This window comes from Vulpes lagopus, chromosome 2, assembly GCF_018345385.1.
Source record: "Vulpes lagopus strain Blue_001 chromosome 2, ASM1834538v1, whole genome shotgun sequence".
NCBI lineage: Eukaryota > Metazoa > Chordata > Mammalia > Carnivora > Canidae > Vulpes > Vulpes lagopus.
The window spans coordinates 92,499,534-92,519,455 of record NC_054825.1 but is presented as its reverse complement, the minus strand read 5'-3'; the positions used below and the strand labels follow the sequence as shown (position 1 = coordinate 92,519,455).

Here is a 19,922-nt window from a genome sequence, read left to right as displayed (position 1 = left end):
AAATAATAGCTAAAAACTTTCCCAGCCTGGGGAAGGAAACAGACATCCAGGGCCAAGAATCAAACAGAGTCCCAAATAAAATGAACCCAAAGAAAGAATTCTACTAAGACACATAACTAAAATGTCAAAAATCACAGATAAAGAAAGATTCTTAAGAGCAGGAAGAGAAAAGCAACTAGTTACATTCAAGGCAATCCCCACATAAGGCCATCTGGTCATTTTTTTTTTGGCAGAAACTTTTTTTTTTAAGATTTTATTTATTTATTCATGAGAGAGAGAGAGAGAGAGAGAGAGAGAGAGGCAGAGACACAGGCAGAGGGAGAAGCAGGTTCCATGCAGGGAGCCTGACATGGGACTCGATCCTGGGACTCTGGATCATGCCCTGGGCCAGAGGCAGGCACTAAACTGCTGAGCCACCCAGGTGTCCCATAGAAACTTTGAAGGCTAAAAAGGAGTAGCATGATCTATATTTAAAGGGCTGAAAGGAAATCACCTACAACTAAGAATACTCTACCTGACAAGGTGATCATTCAGAATTGAAGGACTGATAAACAGTTTCCCAGTTATGGCCCAGTCACAAGAAAGCACAAGCAGCCCACATAGAGCCCGCTCTAACAAAAGTTAGAGTTCATTACCACTAAACCAGCCTTACAAAAAATGTTAAAGGGATTTATTTAAGTGGAAAATAAAAACCCATAACCAGAGGTAAGAAAATTATGAAAGAAACAGTTTTACTGGTTAAAGAAAACATACAATAAAGGTCAATCACTTACAAAGCTAGTATGAAAATTAAAACACAAAAGTAGTAAAATCAGTTATATCTAAAACAATTAGTTAAGGGATACACAAAATAAAAAGACATAAATCATGGAGAAGGGGAGTAAAAATGTAGTACTTTTAGAATGAGTTCAAACATAAGAGACTATCAATTTAACAAGACTGCTATATACTGAGGATGTTATATATGGACCTTATGGTAACCACAAACCAAAAACCTCTAATAGATACCCAAAAAATAAGGAAAAAGGAATCCAAACATAACATTCAAGAAAGCCATCAAATTGACAAGAGAGTAAAAGAAGAAAATAACAGAGAAGTACAAAAACAACCAAAAAATAATGAACAAAATGGCAGTAAGTACGTATCTGTTAATTACTTTAAATGTAAATGAACTAAAGTGCTCAAGGGAGCCTGGGTGGCACAGTTGGTTGGGTGTCTGACTCTTGGTTTTGGCTCAGGTAGTAATCTCAGGGTCATGGGATCAAGCCTCATGTTAGGCTCTGTGCTCAGTGCAGAGTCTGCTTGGGATTCTCTTTTCCTGTTCCTTCCCCCTCTCCACCCATGATCTCTCTTTTTAAAATGAATACATAAATATTTTTAAAAAGAGGGCACCTAGGTGGCACAGTTAAGCATTGGACTTTCTCTAAAATAAATAAATCTTAAAAAAAAAAAAAAGAAATGGATTAAGTACTCCAATCAAAAGGCATACAGTGACTGAATGGATACAAAAACAAACCCCCCCCCCCAAAAAAAACCCACCTATATGCTGCCTTTAAGAGATTCACTTCAGACCTAAAGACACAAAGAGACTGAAATGAAGCAATGGAAAAAGATATTTCATGTGAATAGAAAAAAAAGTGGGAGTAGCAATACTTAATATCAAACAAAATGGCTTTAAAACGAAGATTGAAATTAGAGACAAAGAAGGGCATTACATAGTGATTAAAGGATCAATCCAACAGGAGGATATAACAGTCATAAATAACTATGTACTTAACATATGAGCACTTATAATAGACAGGTAGAGAGAAGATGACAGTAATACAATATTTGTAGGGGACTTTAATACTTCCCTTACATCAATGGATAGATAATCCAGACAGGAAATCAATAAGGAATCAATAGCTTTAAATGATTTATCAGACCAGAGGACTTAACAGATAGATACAGGATATTTCATCCCAAAATAGCAGAAAATATATTCTTTTCAAGTGCCCACACAACATTTTCCAAAAGAGATCATATGTTAGGCCACAAAACAAGTTCCAACAAATTTAATGAGACCAAAATCATATAAATCATCTTTCCAATCACAACAGTATTAAACCAGAAATTAATTACAAGAAAAAAATTTGAAAAAAGAAAAAACATACCTACAGGCTAAACAACATGCTACTAAACAACCAAAGAGTGAACAAAGAAATCAAAAAGGAAATAAAAAAAAACATCAAAACAAATGAATTTGAAAATATAGTGTTTCAAAATCCCTGGGACAGAACAAAAGTAGCTCAAAGAAGAAAGTTAAGAGCAATACAGTTTTATCTCAAGAAGCAAGAAAAATATCAAATAAATTATCTAACTCTACACCTAAAGAAATGACAAAAAGAACAAAGCCCAAAGTTAGTAGAAGGAAATAATAAAAATCAGAGCAGAAATAAATAAAATAAAGACTAAAACTGCAAAAGAGAAGATCAATGAAATTAAGAGCTGATTCTTTGAAAGGATAAACAAAATTGATAAATCTTTAGCCAGACTCATCAAGGAAAAAAGGGAACTCAAATAAATAAAATCAGAAATGAAAGAGGAGAAAATATAATCAATAATACAGAAATACAAAGAATTATAAGGGACTACTATGAAAAGCTATAGTCCAACAAACTGGACAACATAAAAGAAATGAATAAATTCCTAGAAGCATGAAATCTTCCAAGACTGAGTCAGGAAGATACAGAAAATCTTAACAGACCATTTACTAGTAATGAAATTGAATCAGTAATCCAAAAACTCCAAACAAATAAAAGTCCAGGACCAGATGGATTAGCATGTAAATTCTACTAAACTTTTAAAGAAGATTTAATATCTATCTTTCTCAAACCATTCAAAAATATTAAAGAGGAAGGCATGCTTCCAAATTCATTCTATGAGGCTAGCATTACCCTGATACCAAAAACCAAACAGACACTACAAAAAAAAAAAAAAAATTTACAGGCCAATATCTCTGATGAACACAGATGCAAAAATCTTCAACAAAATATTAGCAAACCAAATTCAAATTCAAATTCACATTAAAATAAATAAGTCAGAGAGATGAGAAATATAGCACAGAGAATAGTCAATAACACCAATAATTTTATATGGTGACAGATGGTGACTACACTTACCATGGTAAGCAATGAGTAATGTATAGAATTCTTGAACCTATATGCTGTACACCTGAAACTAATATAACATTGTATGTTAACTGTACATCAATAAAAATAAATTAAATAAATAAAAATTAATAAAAATAAGATAAATAAAAATTAAATTTAAAAAATCATATATCATGATGAAGCAGGACTTATTCCTGGGGTGCAAGGATAGTTCAATATCTACAAATCAATCAATGTGATATAACACACTAAAATAAAATGAAGGATAGGATGCCTGGCTGGCTCAGTCAGTTAAGTGTGACTCTTGATCTCAGCTCAGGTCTCAATCAGTCATGAGTTCAAGACCCACATTGGATTCCATGCTGGGTGTAGGGCCTACTTAAAAAAAAAGGAGGGGGATAAAAATAGTATAATCATTTCAAAAAATAATATAATCATTTTAATAGATGCAGAAAAAGCATTTGACAAAATTCAACATCCATTCATAACGAAAACTCTCAACAGAGTGGGTATAAAAGGAATGTACCTCAACATAATAAATGCTATCTGACAAGCACAAAGCTAATATCAGACTCAATGATGAAAAGCTGAAAGCTTTTCCCCTTAAACCAGGAAGAAGACAAGGATGTCTACTCTTAGAATTTTTCTTCAACATAGTACTAGAAGTCCTAGCCATAGAAAACAGACAGAAAGAAATAAAGGCATCTAACTTGGTAAGGAGGAAATAAAATTCACTATTTGCAGTGACATGATACTATATGCCTAGAAAACCTTAAGATTCCAACAAAAAACTATTAGAACGAGTATATTAATTGAGTAAAGTTTCAGGATACAAAATTAACATACAGGAATCTGTTGCATTTCTATACACTAATAATGACCTAACAGAGAAATTAAGAAAACAATCCCATTTTCAATTGCATCAAAAAGAGGAATGCCTAGGTGGCATAGTCAGGTAAGCATCAAACTCTTGGTTTCACCTTGGGCTATTATCTCAGGGTTGTGAGATTGAGCCCTGCATTGGGCTCCATACTCAGTGAGGAACCTGCTTGGGACTTTCTCTCCCTCTCCTTCTAGCCCTCCTCCACTCCCTGTATGTTCTCTCTCTCTCTCTCTCTCTCTCTCTCTCTCTCTCTCAAATAAATAAATAAATCTGTAAAAACAACAACAAAAAAATTGCATCAAAAAGAATAAAATAAATAAGGATAAATTTAACCAAGAAAGTGAAAGACCTATGCTCTGAAAACTATAAAATACTGATTAAATAAATTGAAAACAACACAAATAAATGGAAAGATACACCACACTCACAAATAAATGGAAAGTACTCCATACTTTAACATCCAAACCAATCTACAGATTCAATGTAATCCCTATCAAAATACCAATAGCATTTTTCACAAAACTAGAACAAATAATCTTGGAATGTCGATGAAACCACTTATGACCCTGAATAAGGATGGCTGGGTGGCTCAGCAGTTGAGCACTTGCCCCTGGCTCAGGGTGTGATCCGTGGTCTCAGGATCCAGTCCCACATCAGGCTCCCTGCCTGGAGCCTGCTTCTCCCTCTGCCTACCTCTCTGCCTTTCTCTCTGTGTGTGTCTTTCATGAATAAATAAATAAAATCTAAAAAAAAAAATACTCTGAATAGCCAAAGAAATTTTGAGAAAGAAGAATAAAGTTGGAGATTTCAATAGCAGATTTCAAATTATACTGCAAAGCTATAGTAATCAAAACAGTATAGTTCCAGCACAAAAACAGACACATAGATCAAAGGAACAGAACAGAGTCCAGAAAAAAAAAAAAAAAACCATTTATATAGTGAATCAATGACAAAGAAGGCAAAAATATCCAATAAGGAAGAGACAATCTCTTCAATAAATGGTATTGGGAAAACTGGGCAGATATATGAAAAGAATGAAACTAGGCCCATTTTTTTACACCATATACAAAAATAAAAGCTCAAAATGGATTATGATTTTGGGTCTAAATGTAAGACCCCAAATCATAAAACTCCTAAAAGAAAATATAGGCAATAAACTTTTGGACATAGAAGTCACTATATTTTTTTGAATCTGTCTCCTTAGGGCAACAAAAGCAAAAATAAACTGGACTACATCAAAATAAACTGGGACTACTTTTGCACAGTGAAAGAAACCATCAACAAAAGAAAAATGCAACCTACTAACGGAGTAAGATATTTACAAATGATATGTCTGATAAGGTGTTAATATCCAAAATATATAAAGAACTCATACAACTCAACACCAAAAAAATCCAATCGAAAAATGGGCAGAGGACCTGAACTGACATTTTTCCAAAGAAGACATATGAAAAGTCTTCAGGCACACATGAAAAGATGTTCAACACTACTAATCATCAGGGAAATGGAAATCAAAACCACAATGAGATGATACTTTACACTCTTCAGGATGGCTAGAATAAGACAGGAAATGACAAGTGTTGGTAAGGATGAGGAGAAAGGTAACCCTCATGCACTATTAGTGGAATAGAAATTGGTGCAGCCACTGTGGAAAACACTATGGAGGTTCCTCAAAAAATAAAAAATATAAGTACCATATAATCCAGTAATTCCATTTCTGGACATTTACTCAAAGAAATTAAAACACTAATTCAAAAATATATATGGACCCCTATGTTTACTGCCAGCACTCTTTATAATAACCAAGATATAATACCCAAGATATGGAAGCAACATAAATGTCTACTGACAAGTGGATAAAGAAGATATAAAGAAGATAATAAAGAAGATATTCCATATACAGTGGAATATTAGTCAAACATAAAAGAAAACCAATGAAATCTTGCCATTTGCAACAACATGGATGGACCTAAATAGGGTATTACGTTAAGTGAAACAGTCTGAGAAAGTCTGAGAAAGATAAATAGCATGTGATTTCACCTATGTGTGGATAAACAAAAAACAGAAACAAATTTATAAATACAGAAAGCAAACTGGTGGTTGTCAATTGGGGTGTGTGTGTGTGTGAGGATGGGCAAAACAGGTGAAAGATATTAAGAGGTACAAACTTCCAGTTACAAAATAAGTAAGGCATCATTTCAATAAAGGATGAATCTTAAACAATAATCCTAAACAAAGGATAAAGAAAGGAGGTCATCTCTCCAAAAAGATACTTTCTGAATTAAAAAAAAAAAAAGGAATCTGTCATTTTCCTCTCATTAGAAAACAAAACAAAAACAAACACCAAATGCAACACAAAAGCATTATCAAAAGCCTCCTAGTCTATGGCTTTTCTGCTTCCTTAAATTAAAAAGAAGAAAGCATATAAAATTAATCAAGGAGGGCAGCTGGGTGGCTCAGTTGGTTCTGCTACTCCCTCTGCTTGTGCTCTTTCACTCTCACTCTCTCAAATAAGTAAGTAAGTAAGTAAATAAATAAATAAAATCTAAATTAATCAAGGAAAACGATACAAGAATAGCAGGAAATCAGGACAAACTGTCAGTGGGCAAAAGACCAATGACACCCACAATGATCAATCTCAACACTATTATAGTGGACCAACTAAAATATACTTTATTTTCACATAGAGCTCTAAAATTAAAATCATCCAGCAATTGAAATAATCTTCTGTATTAAGGATAGTCAAAGTAAAGCTCTTTTCACATTGGAAAATTATTACAGACAATATAATCTGTTTTTTCCCTTCCTTCCTTCCTTCCTTCCTTCCTTCCTTCCTTCCTTCCTTCCTTCCTTCTTTCCTTCCTTCCTCCTTCTTTCCCTCCCTTTCTGAGAGAGGTACTCATGAGTGAGAGTAAGGACAGAGAAAGAGAATCTTCAAGCAGACTCCCTGCCAAGCTCAGAGCCTGACATGGGGCTTGACCCCACAACCCATGAGATCATGATCTGAGCCGAAACCAAAAGCCGATGCTTAATTGACTGAGTCACCCAGGTACCCCAGCCAATCTTTTATTTCACATTCTTGTGCACCTTCCTTCAGTACTAAATATTTTCATCTTCCTCTCAAAACTTAAAAGTAAGTAGGTAAATAAGCAAGTCACTCACGGGGATGAAAAGTATAGCATAGGGAATACAATTAATGATACTGTAATAAATTTGTATGGTGACAGATGGTAACTATACTTAACATGGTGAGCACTTTGTAATGCATATAAATGTCGAATCACTAACATTGTGCCCCAGAAACTAGTATAGTATTGTATGTCACCTGTACATAATTAAAAATAAAGTTATATTTTTAAAGATTATTTTCTGGTATAGAAGTTCAGATTACAGCAAAAAAAAAAAAAAAAGAAGTTCAGATTATTTATTTTTCAGATTATTTTATAGTATGAGTCCACTGTGGCTTTGGGGATTGGTTCTGGTGTTTTACTTTTTAAAATAAACTTTGAGAAATAATTTACATGCAGGAAGATCCAACCATTTAAGCACACAGGCCAATGAGTTTTGATTAATGTAACATTTGTGCAACCACTCCAACTAAAACATAGGACAGTTTCATCACCCTCAAAAGTTTCTTTTCAGTCAATATTCCCCCAAACCTAACCTCAATCAATCAAAACTTTTTCCTAAAAATACCTGTTTTATAATTTTACATAATGGAATAGCCATATTGTTGCATGTATGGTAGCGCTTTCTTCACTGTGAAATATTATTCTGTTTTGCTTATCCATTCACTTGTTGATGACTATTTTTTTCAGTTTATGCTATAACATTGCTATGAATATTAACATATAAGTCTTTTCTAAGGACATGTTACCAGTTTTTCACATAAATACCTAGGTATAGAATTGCTTTATAAATAAGTATATGTTTAACTTAAGAAAATACCAGTGCAAAGTAGCTGTACTATTTTACACCCCCATCAGCAGTATATGAAACTTCCAGCTGTTCTACATCCTAGCTATCATATGTATTGTCAGTCTTTAATTTTAGCTATTCAAGTGGGTATGTGGTGGTATCTCATCATGGTTGTAATTCACATTTCTCTGATAAAAACGATGCTGAATATCTTTTTAAGTGCTTATTGGCTATTATTTTGTGATGTGTCCAAATATATCTCTTGCCTTTTTTCTTAAAGGTTTTATTTATTTATTCATGAGAGACAGAGAGAGAGAGAAGCAGAGACACAGGCAGAAAAGGAGTTGCAAGCTCCCTGATGTAGGATTCGATCCCAGGACCCTGGTATCACAACCTGAGCCAAAGGCAGACCCTCAACCACTGAGCCACCCAGCAGCCCTCTCTTCCTTTTTCTTATTGGGTTGTCTTATTATTGAGTTGTAAGAGTTCTTTGTATATTCTTGGTATGAGTCCTTTGTCAGATATGTATTATAAATATTTTCTCCCAGACTGTGGCTTGCCTTTGCACTCTCCTAAGGTGTCTCTCAAAACTAAAATTTTTAGGTTTAGTGAAGCCCAATTTATCAATTTCCTTTTTAAAAATCATTAGAACATTTTGTTTCCTGTTTAAGAAATCTTTGTTGACTCATATCAAAGATTTTTTTCTAGAAATCTTAGAGTTGTAGTACTTATATTAGGTTAATGTTCCATTGCAAATTAATTTTTGTTGTCAATTTTTATATAAGGATCACAGCTGATTTGTTCCAAACTGATGTTTAGTTGCCTCTGTTGCATTTGTTTTTTGTTTTTTAAGATTTTATTTATTTATGAGAGAGAGAGAGAGAGAGGCAGAGACACAGGCAGAGGGAGAAGCAGGCTCCATGCACCGGGAGCCCGACGTGGGATTCGATCCCGGGTCTCCAGGATCGCGCCCTGGGCCAAAGGCAGGCGCCAAACCGCTGCGCCACCCAGGGATCCCAATGTCATAGCTTTTAACAACTCTCCAAGAGTTTATTAAATAACATTTTAGGGGTGCCTGGGTGGCTCAGTCAGTTAAACAGCGGTCTTTAGCTCAGGTCATGATCTCAGGGCCCCAGGATGGAGCCCCATGTCTCAATTGCTGGATGATTTTAATTTTAGAGCTCTATGTGAAAATAAAGTATATTTTAGTTGGTCCACTATAATAGTGTTGAGACTCAATCCCCGGTCTGCAGGATCAGGCCCTGGGCTGAATGCGGCGCTAAACCGCTGAGCCACCTGGGCTGCCCCTGTTGTATTTGTTAATAAGATTATCCTTTCCCTTTGTCAAAAATCACCCACACATACGTGGGAGATCTACAAAAATCAATCACCCATACACGAGTGGGAGGTCTATAACTAGTCTCTTTTCTGCTCAACTGATATGCCAATATCAAATTATTTTATTACTGTAACATCATAATAAGTGTTGATAACAGGTAGTATAAGTTCTCTGCTTTTTTCCTTTTTTTCAAAACTATCTTGGCTATTCCAGATCATTTGAATTTCCATATAATTTTAGAATCAACTGATGAATTCCTATTTGGCAAAGAAAACTTGCAGGGATTTTTTTTTTTTTTTTGAATTACATTGAATCCATAGATCAATTTGGGAAGAACTGACATGACAACATAATATGGAATATGGATTCCTCCAAATCTTGAAAATGGTAAACCTCTCCATTTTGGGGGGTCCTCTCTTTAATTTGTCTAACTACAATGTTTTGTAGTTTTCATTTTTCAAGTCTTACACATGTTTTGTTAAAGATATACCTAAGTATTTCATGTTTTTTCATAATTGTAAATTGTATTTTTTAATTTCATTTTTTAATTGTTTATACTAGTATATAGAAATAAAATTTACTTGTGTACATTGACTTTACATCCTTGTTTTTTGAGAGAGAGAAGAGTGCACATGAGCGGGGGGGGGGGGGGGTGTGCAGAGGGAGAGGGAGAAAGAGTCTTAAGCAGGCTCCATACTCATTGCAGAACCTGACAGGGGTTTGATCTCACAACTCTGAGATCATGACCTGAGCCAAAATCAAGAGTTGGATGCTTAATTGACTGAGCCACACAGGAACCCCTTGACTTTATATCCTGAAAACATTTTAAATAAATTTTTAATTTGGGTAGATTTCTTACAGTTTAAGATTTTCTATTTATTCATTCATGATTATGTTGTCTGTGAATAAAGATAGTTTTGCTTCTTCTGCTCTGATAATTTATTTCCTTATTACACTGGGTACTCTTTTTTTTTTTTTTTTAATTCATGAGAGGCACAGAGTAACAGAGAAGCAGAGACACAGGCAGAGGGAGAAGCAGGCTCTACGCAGGGAGCCTGATGTGGAACTTGATCCTGGGACTCCAGGATTACACCCTGGGCCGAAGGCAGGCATTAAACCACTGAGCCACCCAGGGATCCCACACTGGGCACTCTATCTCCAGTACAGTGTTGAACAGGAGTGGTCAGAAAGGACATCCTTGATTTTTTTTTCATGATCTCAGTGGAAACGTGCCCAGTTTTACACCAAGTGTAATGTTAAGTGTAGGTTGTTGAAAGATGTCTTTTACTGAGGTGTTCCCTTCTATTTCTACCTTTCTAGGAGTTTTTTGTTTTGTTTTAAACATGTATGGGTATTGCATTTTTTCACAGGCTTTTCCTGTATCTACTGGGATGATCATCTGCTCTTAAAAATATTTTGTTAATATGGTGAACTACATTCACTATATATTCTTCCTTCAACTTAATTTAGGTTTAATTTGTTCGTCTAACTTTTTAAAGAGTAAGAATAAAGTCATTGGTTTAAACCTTTCTTCTTTTCTAATATAAGCATTTAAAACTATAAATCTCCCTCTAGACACTGTTTTAGCTGAATCCCACAAATTTTGATGTTTTCATGAACATTCAGTTCAAAATTTTTTCTGATATCTTTTATGATTTTTTCTTAAATCCATCCGTTATTTAGAAATGAGTTGATTAAAAAAAAGAAGAAGAAGAAGAAAAAAAAAAAAAGAAATGAGTTGATAGGGCAGCCCCGGTGGTGCAGCGGTTTAGCGCCGCCTGCAGCCCGGGGTGTGATCCTGGAGTCCCCAGATCGAGTCCCACATCGGGCTCCCTCCATGGAGCCTACTTCTCCCTCTGCCTGTGTCTCTGCCTCTCTTTCTCTGTGTCTCTCATGAATAAATAAATAAAACATCTTTTAAAAAAAAGAAATGAGTTGATAAAATCCAAATATTAGGAAATTTTCTAGATATGTTTTCATCATTAATTTCTGACTTAATTCTACTGTGTCAAGTAACATAATCTGTATGATTTCAATCCTTTTTATATTTATTGAGACTCACTTTGTGGTCCTGAACATGGTCTTCCTTGGACAAATACTCCATGTGTACTTAAAAAGAATTATATTCTGCTGTTGCTGCATGTCACATGATAGCAATAGGTATCAACTAGGTCAAACTGGTTGATATTGTTGTTCAAACTTTTCTATATCCCTACTGATTCTCCTGCCGCTTATTTTACCAGCTATACTAAGAGAAAATGATAAAATGTCCAAATATAATTTGAACTTTCTACTTCTTCCAGTTTTTGTCAGTTTTTGTCTCATGTTCTTTAAGTCTCTGTTACTAGGCACATAAACATTTAGGACTGATAGTTCTTGATGAATGTTATTTTTAATCTTTACCCTGTTAAATAACATTGATGTTTGCCTGATACTAATACTAGTCACTCCATTTTTATGATTGTTCGCACATATATCTTTCCCTATGTTTTTAACATGTCAGCCTATAGTTGTTTTGACACTGCTAGTGTTTATTTCTTCTTTTACCTTTTTATCCATGACAAAAGACAAATCATAAGTGTATGTCTCCACGAAATATTCACAAGCTGCACACACCTATGTAACCAGCCCAGATTAAGACACAGAACATTCCTAGCAATACTCCTCATGTCCATTCCTGGTCATTCCCACCTCACCAAGGAAAACCATTGCCTGAGTTCCAACCTCAGATTCAAACCTAAAGTTTCTAAAATACTGAGTTTCTGATATTTATAAATCAGGAAATCTGCAGTTTTTGCTATCCTTTGAGAAATTAGATCTGGCAATCCTGGTGTGTGTTTCTTTGAGGCAGCAGCCCTGCTAACACAGGATCAGCCATCTGTTAGTGAGGGGTGGCCTCTTTGGACCTACCTGCATTACCTCCTTATTTTGTCACCTGCCTGGCACACTTATTTGTCTTCACATTTAAAGTGTGTTTCTTGTGGAAAGCATGTAATTGGACCTTGCTAAACTAAATAATAAATTCAGTTTGATAATCTGCCTTTTATCTGAAGGGTTTAGGTCATTTATATGCAACTGTCCATATAGTTAGGTTTAAGTTTACCATATTGCTATTTGTCTTTATCCCATCTTTTCTGTTTTTTTCCCCTTCTCTTTTCCTGTCTTCCCTTAGATTAATTTTTTTCCATTTTATCTCAATTCCACTTATTGTTTTATTAGCTACATGTCAATATTTTTATGTGTTTACTCTAGAGTTTATAATAGGCATCTTTAAGATATAAAACTCTACCTTCAAACAATACTATATGTATTCATGTGTGATAAGTACAAACTTATTTGTGTATAATGTACAGAAACCTTTCAACAATATATGTTCCTTTTCCTTACCTAACCTTGTTGTAGTGTTTTCATACATTTTACTTTCCACATAATTCTCATAATGTGCTATTATTTATGCTTTGAATAGCCAATTATAACCCTCAGATAATATTTACTCAATGGAAAACAAGACGAGAATGTCTGCTTTCATCACTGCTATTCAACATAGTATTGGAAGTTCTAGCAAGAGGATTTAGACATGAAAAAGAAATAATAGGCAAACTGGAGAGGAAGAAAAAAATTGTATCTGTTCAGAAATGACAATTGTATATGTAGAAGACCCTAAAAATTTCACACCAAAAAACAGTTGTTAGAGCTAACAAAATTCAATAAAGTTGCAGGATACAAAATTATTACACAAAAATCAGTCATATTCTATACACTAGCAATGAACAATCTGAAAACAAGGTTAACAATTCCATTTACAATAACATCAAAAAAATACTTAGGAATAAATCTAACCAAGGTGGTAAAAAAACTTGTATATTCTTTCATCTATTCAATAAAATATTGATGACAGAAATCAAAGAGAAGCAAATTAAAAGACTTCCTATGTTCATAGACTGGAAAACATTATTGTTAAGATGACAACACTACCCAAGGCTATGCACAGATTAAGTGTAAACCTTATCAAAATTCTAATGGCATTTTCAGAAATAGAAGAAAAAAAACTCACCCTAAAAATTCATATGAAATCTCAAAGGTCCCCTAATTACCAAAACAAATCTTGGAGAACTTTCAAAATGTACTACAAGTTTACTAGAGTAATCTAAACAGGGTGGTACTGGCATAAGGACAAGACATCTAGAAAAACAGCCTAGAACAGACAACCCAGAAGTAAATCTTATCATATATGGTCAACTGGCTTTCAATAATAGTGTCAAGATCATTCAAGTCTTTTTGACAAACAGTGCTGAGAAAACTAGATATCCACATATAAAACTAGATATCCAACTTCCAATGTAGTTGAGATCTTACCTTATACTACATAGAGAATTAGTTCCACCTGGATCAAAGACAAAACTCTAAGAGCCAAAACTATAAAACTCTTAGAAGAAAGCATATGGGAAAGGCTTCACGACATGGATTTTGCAATGAATTTTTGGATTTAACATCAAGATCAAGGTAACAAAATAAAAGTAAAATAAACTGGACTTCTTCAAAATTAAAAATTTTTCTGCATCAAAGGATACCATCAAAAAAGTGAAAAGACAGTTTACAGAATGGGAGAAAATAATTGAGAATCTTATATCTGGTATGGATTAATATTATTAATCTAATAGAGCCTCTACCCCTAATTTCCAGTTTACAAAAAAAAGAAAGAAAGAAAGAAAGAAAGAAAGAAAGAAAGAAAGAAAAGAAAAGAAAGAAAAGAAAAGAAAAGAAAAAAAAATAGGATAGAGGAAAAAGTTAAGCATTAACTTGGGCCAAAAACCAGACATATCTAGCAAAAGAGATATTCTCAAAGATAATTGGCCCAATAGGGGTGTTGTGCAAGATTAAAGAAAAGAGACAACAATAAAAATGCATGAACCTTGACTGAATCCTAGATTGTGACTAGGGGGCAAGGAGAGAGCTTTAAAAGACATTCTTAAGATAACTGGGAAAATATGAGTCTATATGTTATGCAAGGAAATGCACTCATGCTTAAGAAATGCATACTTACATAGTTAAGGGTAAAGTGTTGTGATGTTTGAAATTTAGTTTTAAATAGTTCTGCCCCCACTCCAAAAATAAAAAGACAGAAAATATGACAATGTCAACAACTCAAATTTCAGTGGAAGGTGTGAGTGATCACTTTTTTCCTGTAAATTTGTAATTTTTCTGTAAATTCCGTAAGTTTCTTCTTTTTTTTTTCTGTAAACTTGAAAACTTTCAAAATAAAGTTTCTGGCAAAAAACCTTTAGGCCATGAAATTGCACAACTTAAAATGGCTAAAATGGTAAATTTTGTATCATGGGATTTTTATCTCAGAACAACCCCCCACCCCCACCCCAAAACAACCCAGAGCTATGGGTATCTGGCATTGTGAAGCTATTGTAGAACTGCCCTGCATAGCCCCATTCTCATTGACCATGATGTAAATGGCATCCCCTGGAGTTAGGTAGTGCCATGACACTGGGTACAGTGGTGTTCTCATGTGAGTTGGAAGGAAACACAGACTCTTTATGCAGAATTAAAAAGAAATTAGGATAAGATATATTCAATAAAAGTAGTTTTATATAATTTAATTGCTATTATTTATTTTAGAATGTATAGGAGGAAGCAAGTCAGGATGATCTGGCCCCAAATCAGGCACAACTGGTTAAGAGTAAAATGCCAAAAGCAAACCAAACTAGCCACACACCTGGGTTGACAGATGGAGGAGGTGGAGGGGGGAGAGGTCGGCCTTCTTTAATGGCTAGTGTACACTGCTTTGCCGATCGGATGGCATTAATGAGGTCTTCATGTTGTCGTCTCCAGTTAGATCTTCTCACAGATTGAGGCTATAAAAAGCAAAACCAACATATACTAACTTAGACTATACATCTCTCCATTGCAATTTTAAGCTGAGATTTAAATTTACAGAAAATCAGACTGACATTTGGAGGGAAAAGAGAACTTGTTTTCTCAAGTACAAAAAAGAAGTTTAGGAAATACAGTAATAAAATTTGCAAGTCACAATAGTGAGGGAAAACACAAAATAACAATCAAAAACAAACTACAAAATTTTAAGGAATGACTTAAATGTAAGATTAAAAGGGACTCTCTTCCAAGTTAATTGCTAGATTTAACGCTACACTAATGAAAACATAAACGAGATTCTTTTTTGCCACATCTGGAAAGTATCTGAAATACATTTCGAAATCTAAGTGAGCATGATTAAAAAGAAAACAGTAAAGGTGGATTATACTTACATGACATTATACTGCACTATCAAGCAAAAATGAAGCCAGAGAGCCAAAAAGAGGATTTAATGTACTTAAGGATGTAATCAAGAACAATAAGCCAGATATTGATAGTACCTTGGACTGAGGAGCTTTTTTCACAATGGGGATGTCAGTGCCCTGTAATCTTTGTTTCAAGGAATTGAAAGGTTTGCGTTTTTTGTTGAAGAGTTTCCTACATATTGGTCCATGCCTTTCCTAGAAAAAAAAAAAAAAAAAACCAGTGGGGATTAAAATTTTTAACATGTATAGTCACAAGGTTTGTACTGAGGCAGCCCCCACTGGAGTGACAGGGTTCACCTTCAGAGCCAAGTTCATTCTCCAACTCTCAAATCACAGCAGAGCAAATCCATCTGGCTCTCTCCACCCATGTTACACATCACTAGATATTGAGTGAGGGTAAGGTCAAGAAAAGGCCTTCGCAGCTACAGAGACTTACTTCAAATTTGGTTTTATATATTGAATTCTACCATTTGGGCTGTGTGAGTAGCTCCAGGCATTCAATACTGTTGAAAAGGCAAACTTTCTAGTTTAAATTGAAATAAATATTTCTAATACTGAGCTAGGTACTCATGGAAGCCAAGGAAAGTTTTCCCGGTTATATCTTCTGTTCGGTTTCCTGCCTCCACAGATTCCCAAATTCCATGAGCAAGTCATCCAGTAACCTAGCAGGGAATCTGAGTCCCAACAATCCTAACATTGTTTTACCATCCTTTTGAAACAGCCCTTTGCATACAGCAGGGGGAAACTTTGTTCCTACCAGTGGAACCTTCTCAGGGAAACTCTTCTTACCACTTGGCAATTTCAAAATTGAATTTAACGGAGTCACTTTTCTACATACAGCAAATTAAACTACTTAACTTCCTCAAGGAGTGGGGAGGTTTCAAAGAAATATTTGAGAACATCTGCAAAAGACAACTGGGACAACCATGCAAATAAATGAAGGGTACACCAATTCCATTTACATTATGAAGATATTTTCCTTTAATTTATCCAAACATTTCACATCCATGAAGTCATTTATTTCAGAGCAAATCTGAGTATTTAATATTAAGTTTTAAAATGTTACAATATTTAACATTTAACAGACGATCAGCAGGGAAAACTTTCTTTACTCCAGCCAAGAAGTTCTTTAAGTACTCAGAATTTCTAGTACATAAGACAGGGAGGCCAACATGCAGCCTGTGTACCACCCTTACAAAGTCTGTGACAGCAACATCATAGGATTATGCCAACAACTTCCAACTAGATGTCCTCTTCCTTGGTGGGCAGGTAACTCATAATAGTTAACACACAATTCTTTCATCCAACAAAATACAGGGCTCTATAAAAATCTCTGTACTGGTTACAAACAAGCCCTATCATTTTATTTTATTTATTTTTCTCCCACGTCATTATTTTTAATGTCCAGCATTTATGATATGAGGGACAGAGCTTTCTCCTCAACTCAAGTTTATAAATTTTCGATGGCTTGTAAGGCCAGTAAGGCATTATGTTCTTCATGTTCTCCAGCTCTTTTTCATATTCCTCAATCCTGGCCTTTGAGAGAGACAAACACTCAGCACAACTTTTCACCTCTTCTTTTTCCTCAGCATCCACCCAGACTGTATATTTATTCTCTGGCATGGGAACCTTCAGGGCATTAAACTTCTCAAAGTAATCTACAAGCCAAACTTCACCAAACAGGCCTTGTAGTCAGCCCAGTCGATAGTAGGTGGTTTCTCAGGGAGAGTAGCCAACATGGAGGTACGCATCTCATTCCAGGATTGTACTGTAGGGAGTTAGCAATGGCCTTTGGTTTTGGGGTATGATTTCCCCAAAAGCTACCCAGTCAATGGCTTTTAGAGCAAGTTCTTGCCCAGCCATCTTGAGATCCTTCACTGACCCCAGCAGCCCATGGTCCACAGCAGCAAGGAAGAGATATTTTATTTTTAAAGATTTATTTATTTTATGGAGAGAAAGAGAAAGACAGAGGAGGGGAGGGGCAGTGGGAGAAGAAGGGGGAACAAATCTTTAGCAGACTCCCTGCTGAGTGCAGAGCCCAACACTGGGTTCCGTCCTGTGACCCTGAGATCATGACTTGAGCTGAAATCAAAAGAGTCCGACACTCAACTGACAGAGCCACCCAGGTGCCCCAAGCCATATCATTTTAAATTAGAGAGAGGTATCCTATCATTTGATCAAATGCTCTTTGTAGCCTGGAGATAGGCCTAGAAGTAAAACCCAAGAAGACCCAAGACATACTTGACATTTAGTAATCTCACTTCAAATGAATGGTATCTTCTAGGTCTCGAATTCCTTCTTATGGGGTGCAGGTCTAGTTTGGCAAAAGCAGCACACTGGTGGATTCCTGGGCCACAACAGGCCTATTAGCTCCTGCTTCTAAATTCAGGAAGCTCTAGCTGCAGTTAATTACAATAGATATTTCATTTTTAAAATTCCCCAGAGAAAGAAAACTTATAACCTCATTGTATAGTCTTTCACCCCAAATGCAGTCAGGTGTATAGTCCAAATCCTTTAAGTTTGGTTATGTCTCCTTTATTAAAATGTTCAAACTCAGAGTTGCATTATCACCTTAAGTTTTTTTAAAATTATTATTATCATTTTTCTTGGGACTCTCTTTAGAATATTGGAATCTCATACCTGATTCCCTAACTTTGAAATAAATTAAGCTTTTATTCTACTTTATAGGTATCATTCAGAGGACTTGACATGCAGTTAGTTTGAATCTAATGAACAATTAGATCTTGGAACAGACCTTACATCCATTTTGTTCAAATTACATAAAGTCCCTGAAATTGAAAGGTTCTGTCTTTATACGTGGCAAAGCAGGAAACAGAGGGAGGTTAAAGGACTTGTCAGAATTAGTGACAAATTTGAGGCTAAAAGCCAAGTTTCCAGATGCTCCAAATTCAATGTTCATTCCTCTTGACTAGCTAATTTCCCTGGTGCTTTGGCCTTAAAATTTGAATTTTTGATGCTTATAGAAAAGGCAAAAGAGCCAAAACCTCTCAAGAGACAATTAGCTGTGCCAAAACGCTTTCATCTGGCATCCTTTTTGTAAGAGTACCATGTTTAACTAAGCTCCCTTTTGAATGGGGTGGTATCTTTGTGCCTTGGTGTCCTCTGGGCCTGCCAGCCATAGGTTATGGACCTCTCTTTCCTTGCTTTCCCTCCACATCTGTCTTTAATCTTTGCCGCTGCAGCCTCCTCACTGACTTGACAGTTCATTTAACTCCAACAAAACACATCTACAAAATGTCTTTATGTTTACCAGAACATCTGCTGCAAAGCGTCTTCCACAGACTTCACAGGGAAGTAACTCCTGATTGCCATCTGTATAAGATCCAAAAGCACATTATGTTAGTTTCGTGGAACTGCCTGCCTGAGAAATGACTAACTGGAGGGGACCTCGATAGCTTGATCTCCTCACTCCTTTTTCCCTCTTCACCAACTTCCTTCTCTTAGTAAGATATTTCATAAACTTACCCATCTTCCTCTTCTAATATAGACTTCTCAAATCACTAAACAGGTAAATTGCATGTCCTTCAGGCAACCAGAGTACAATTCTTTAATATATTCCTAAACTAAGTGCCTAATGGCTTTGCTTTAGATAGAAGTACAAAGTTAATACTTTAGTATAAAATCGTAAATTATCTAATGGTAACATTTTTAGGATTCCTACTAGAATGTAAGGTCTATGTGTGTGCTAGATGAAGGCATGGGAATTTATCACAGGATGTATGAAAAGAGTCACCTAATCATCAAACTTAAACTTTCTTGAGAGTGGCTCTCTCTCAATAAATGCTTTTTGTTGGAAAAACAAACAAACACCTCCTGAGAGGAAGGGAGTATAAGATACTGATGAAATGGACCATGAAGTATTATTGGGACTTCTATCCAAATCAGGAAAGATGGCACCATTACAATGCAGAAGCATGTAAGGATGAGTGTCCTATCCTAAGAAGGGCTATTTGGTCAGATCTCTTAATGTGGTCAGTGAGTAACACTCACTACTGGCATTTTACATACAGTCTTGAATGAGTGAAGGACTGTAATCACAATATGGTCACTACTCGCTTTTGTTTTTAATATTCAACTATAGTGTTTTTAAAAGTTAAATGAAGAATAAAGTCAATTTAAAAAAAAAAAAAAGGCTGAGACTGAACCCACATGTGCCCCATGTCTCAAAGTACCTGACCCTAGTAATTAAAGTGCTCAATACTTATTGAATGTGTGGGCCAAACACTAGTTGAGTTTCCACCATAGGACCAATCCTTCATTCTATAAATATCTGCTACATGCAACTCTGTGGAAATATTGAG

General features: G+C 35.3%; 1 protein-coding gene across 1 annotated transcript in view; it reads right to left on the bottom strand.

Annotated features, from left to right (window-relative positions):
* Positions 1-19,090, bottom strand: part of ZC2HC1B (zinc finger C2HC-type containing 1B) — a 32,706-nt gene extending 13,616 nt beyond the window's left edge. Inside the window, exons 1-4 of the mRNA XM_041732332.1 lie at positions 19,087-19,090; positions 18,872-18,933; positions 15,676-15,795; positions 15,018-15,156 (exon numbers count right to left, since the gene is read on the bottom strand). Of these exons, the coding sequence (XP_041588266.1) occupies positions 15,018-15,156; positions 15,676-15,795; positions 18,872-18,933; positions 19,087-19,090 (325 nt within the window). The remainder of the gene's footprint in view (positions 1-15,017; positions 15,157-15,675; positions 15,796-18,871; positions 18,934-19,086) is intronic.
* Positions 19,091-19,922: the final 832 nt, after the last annotated feature.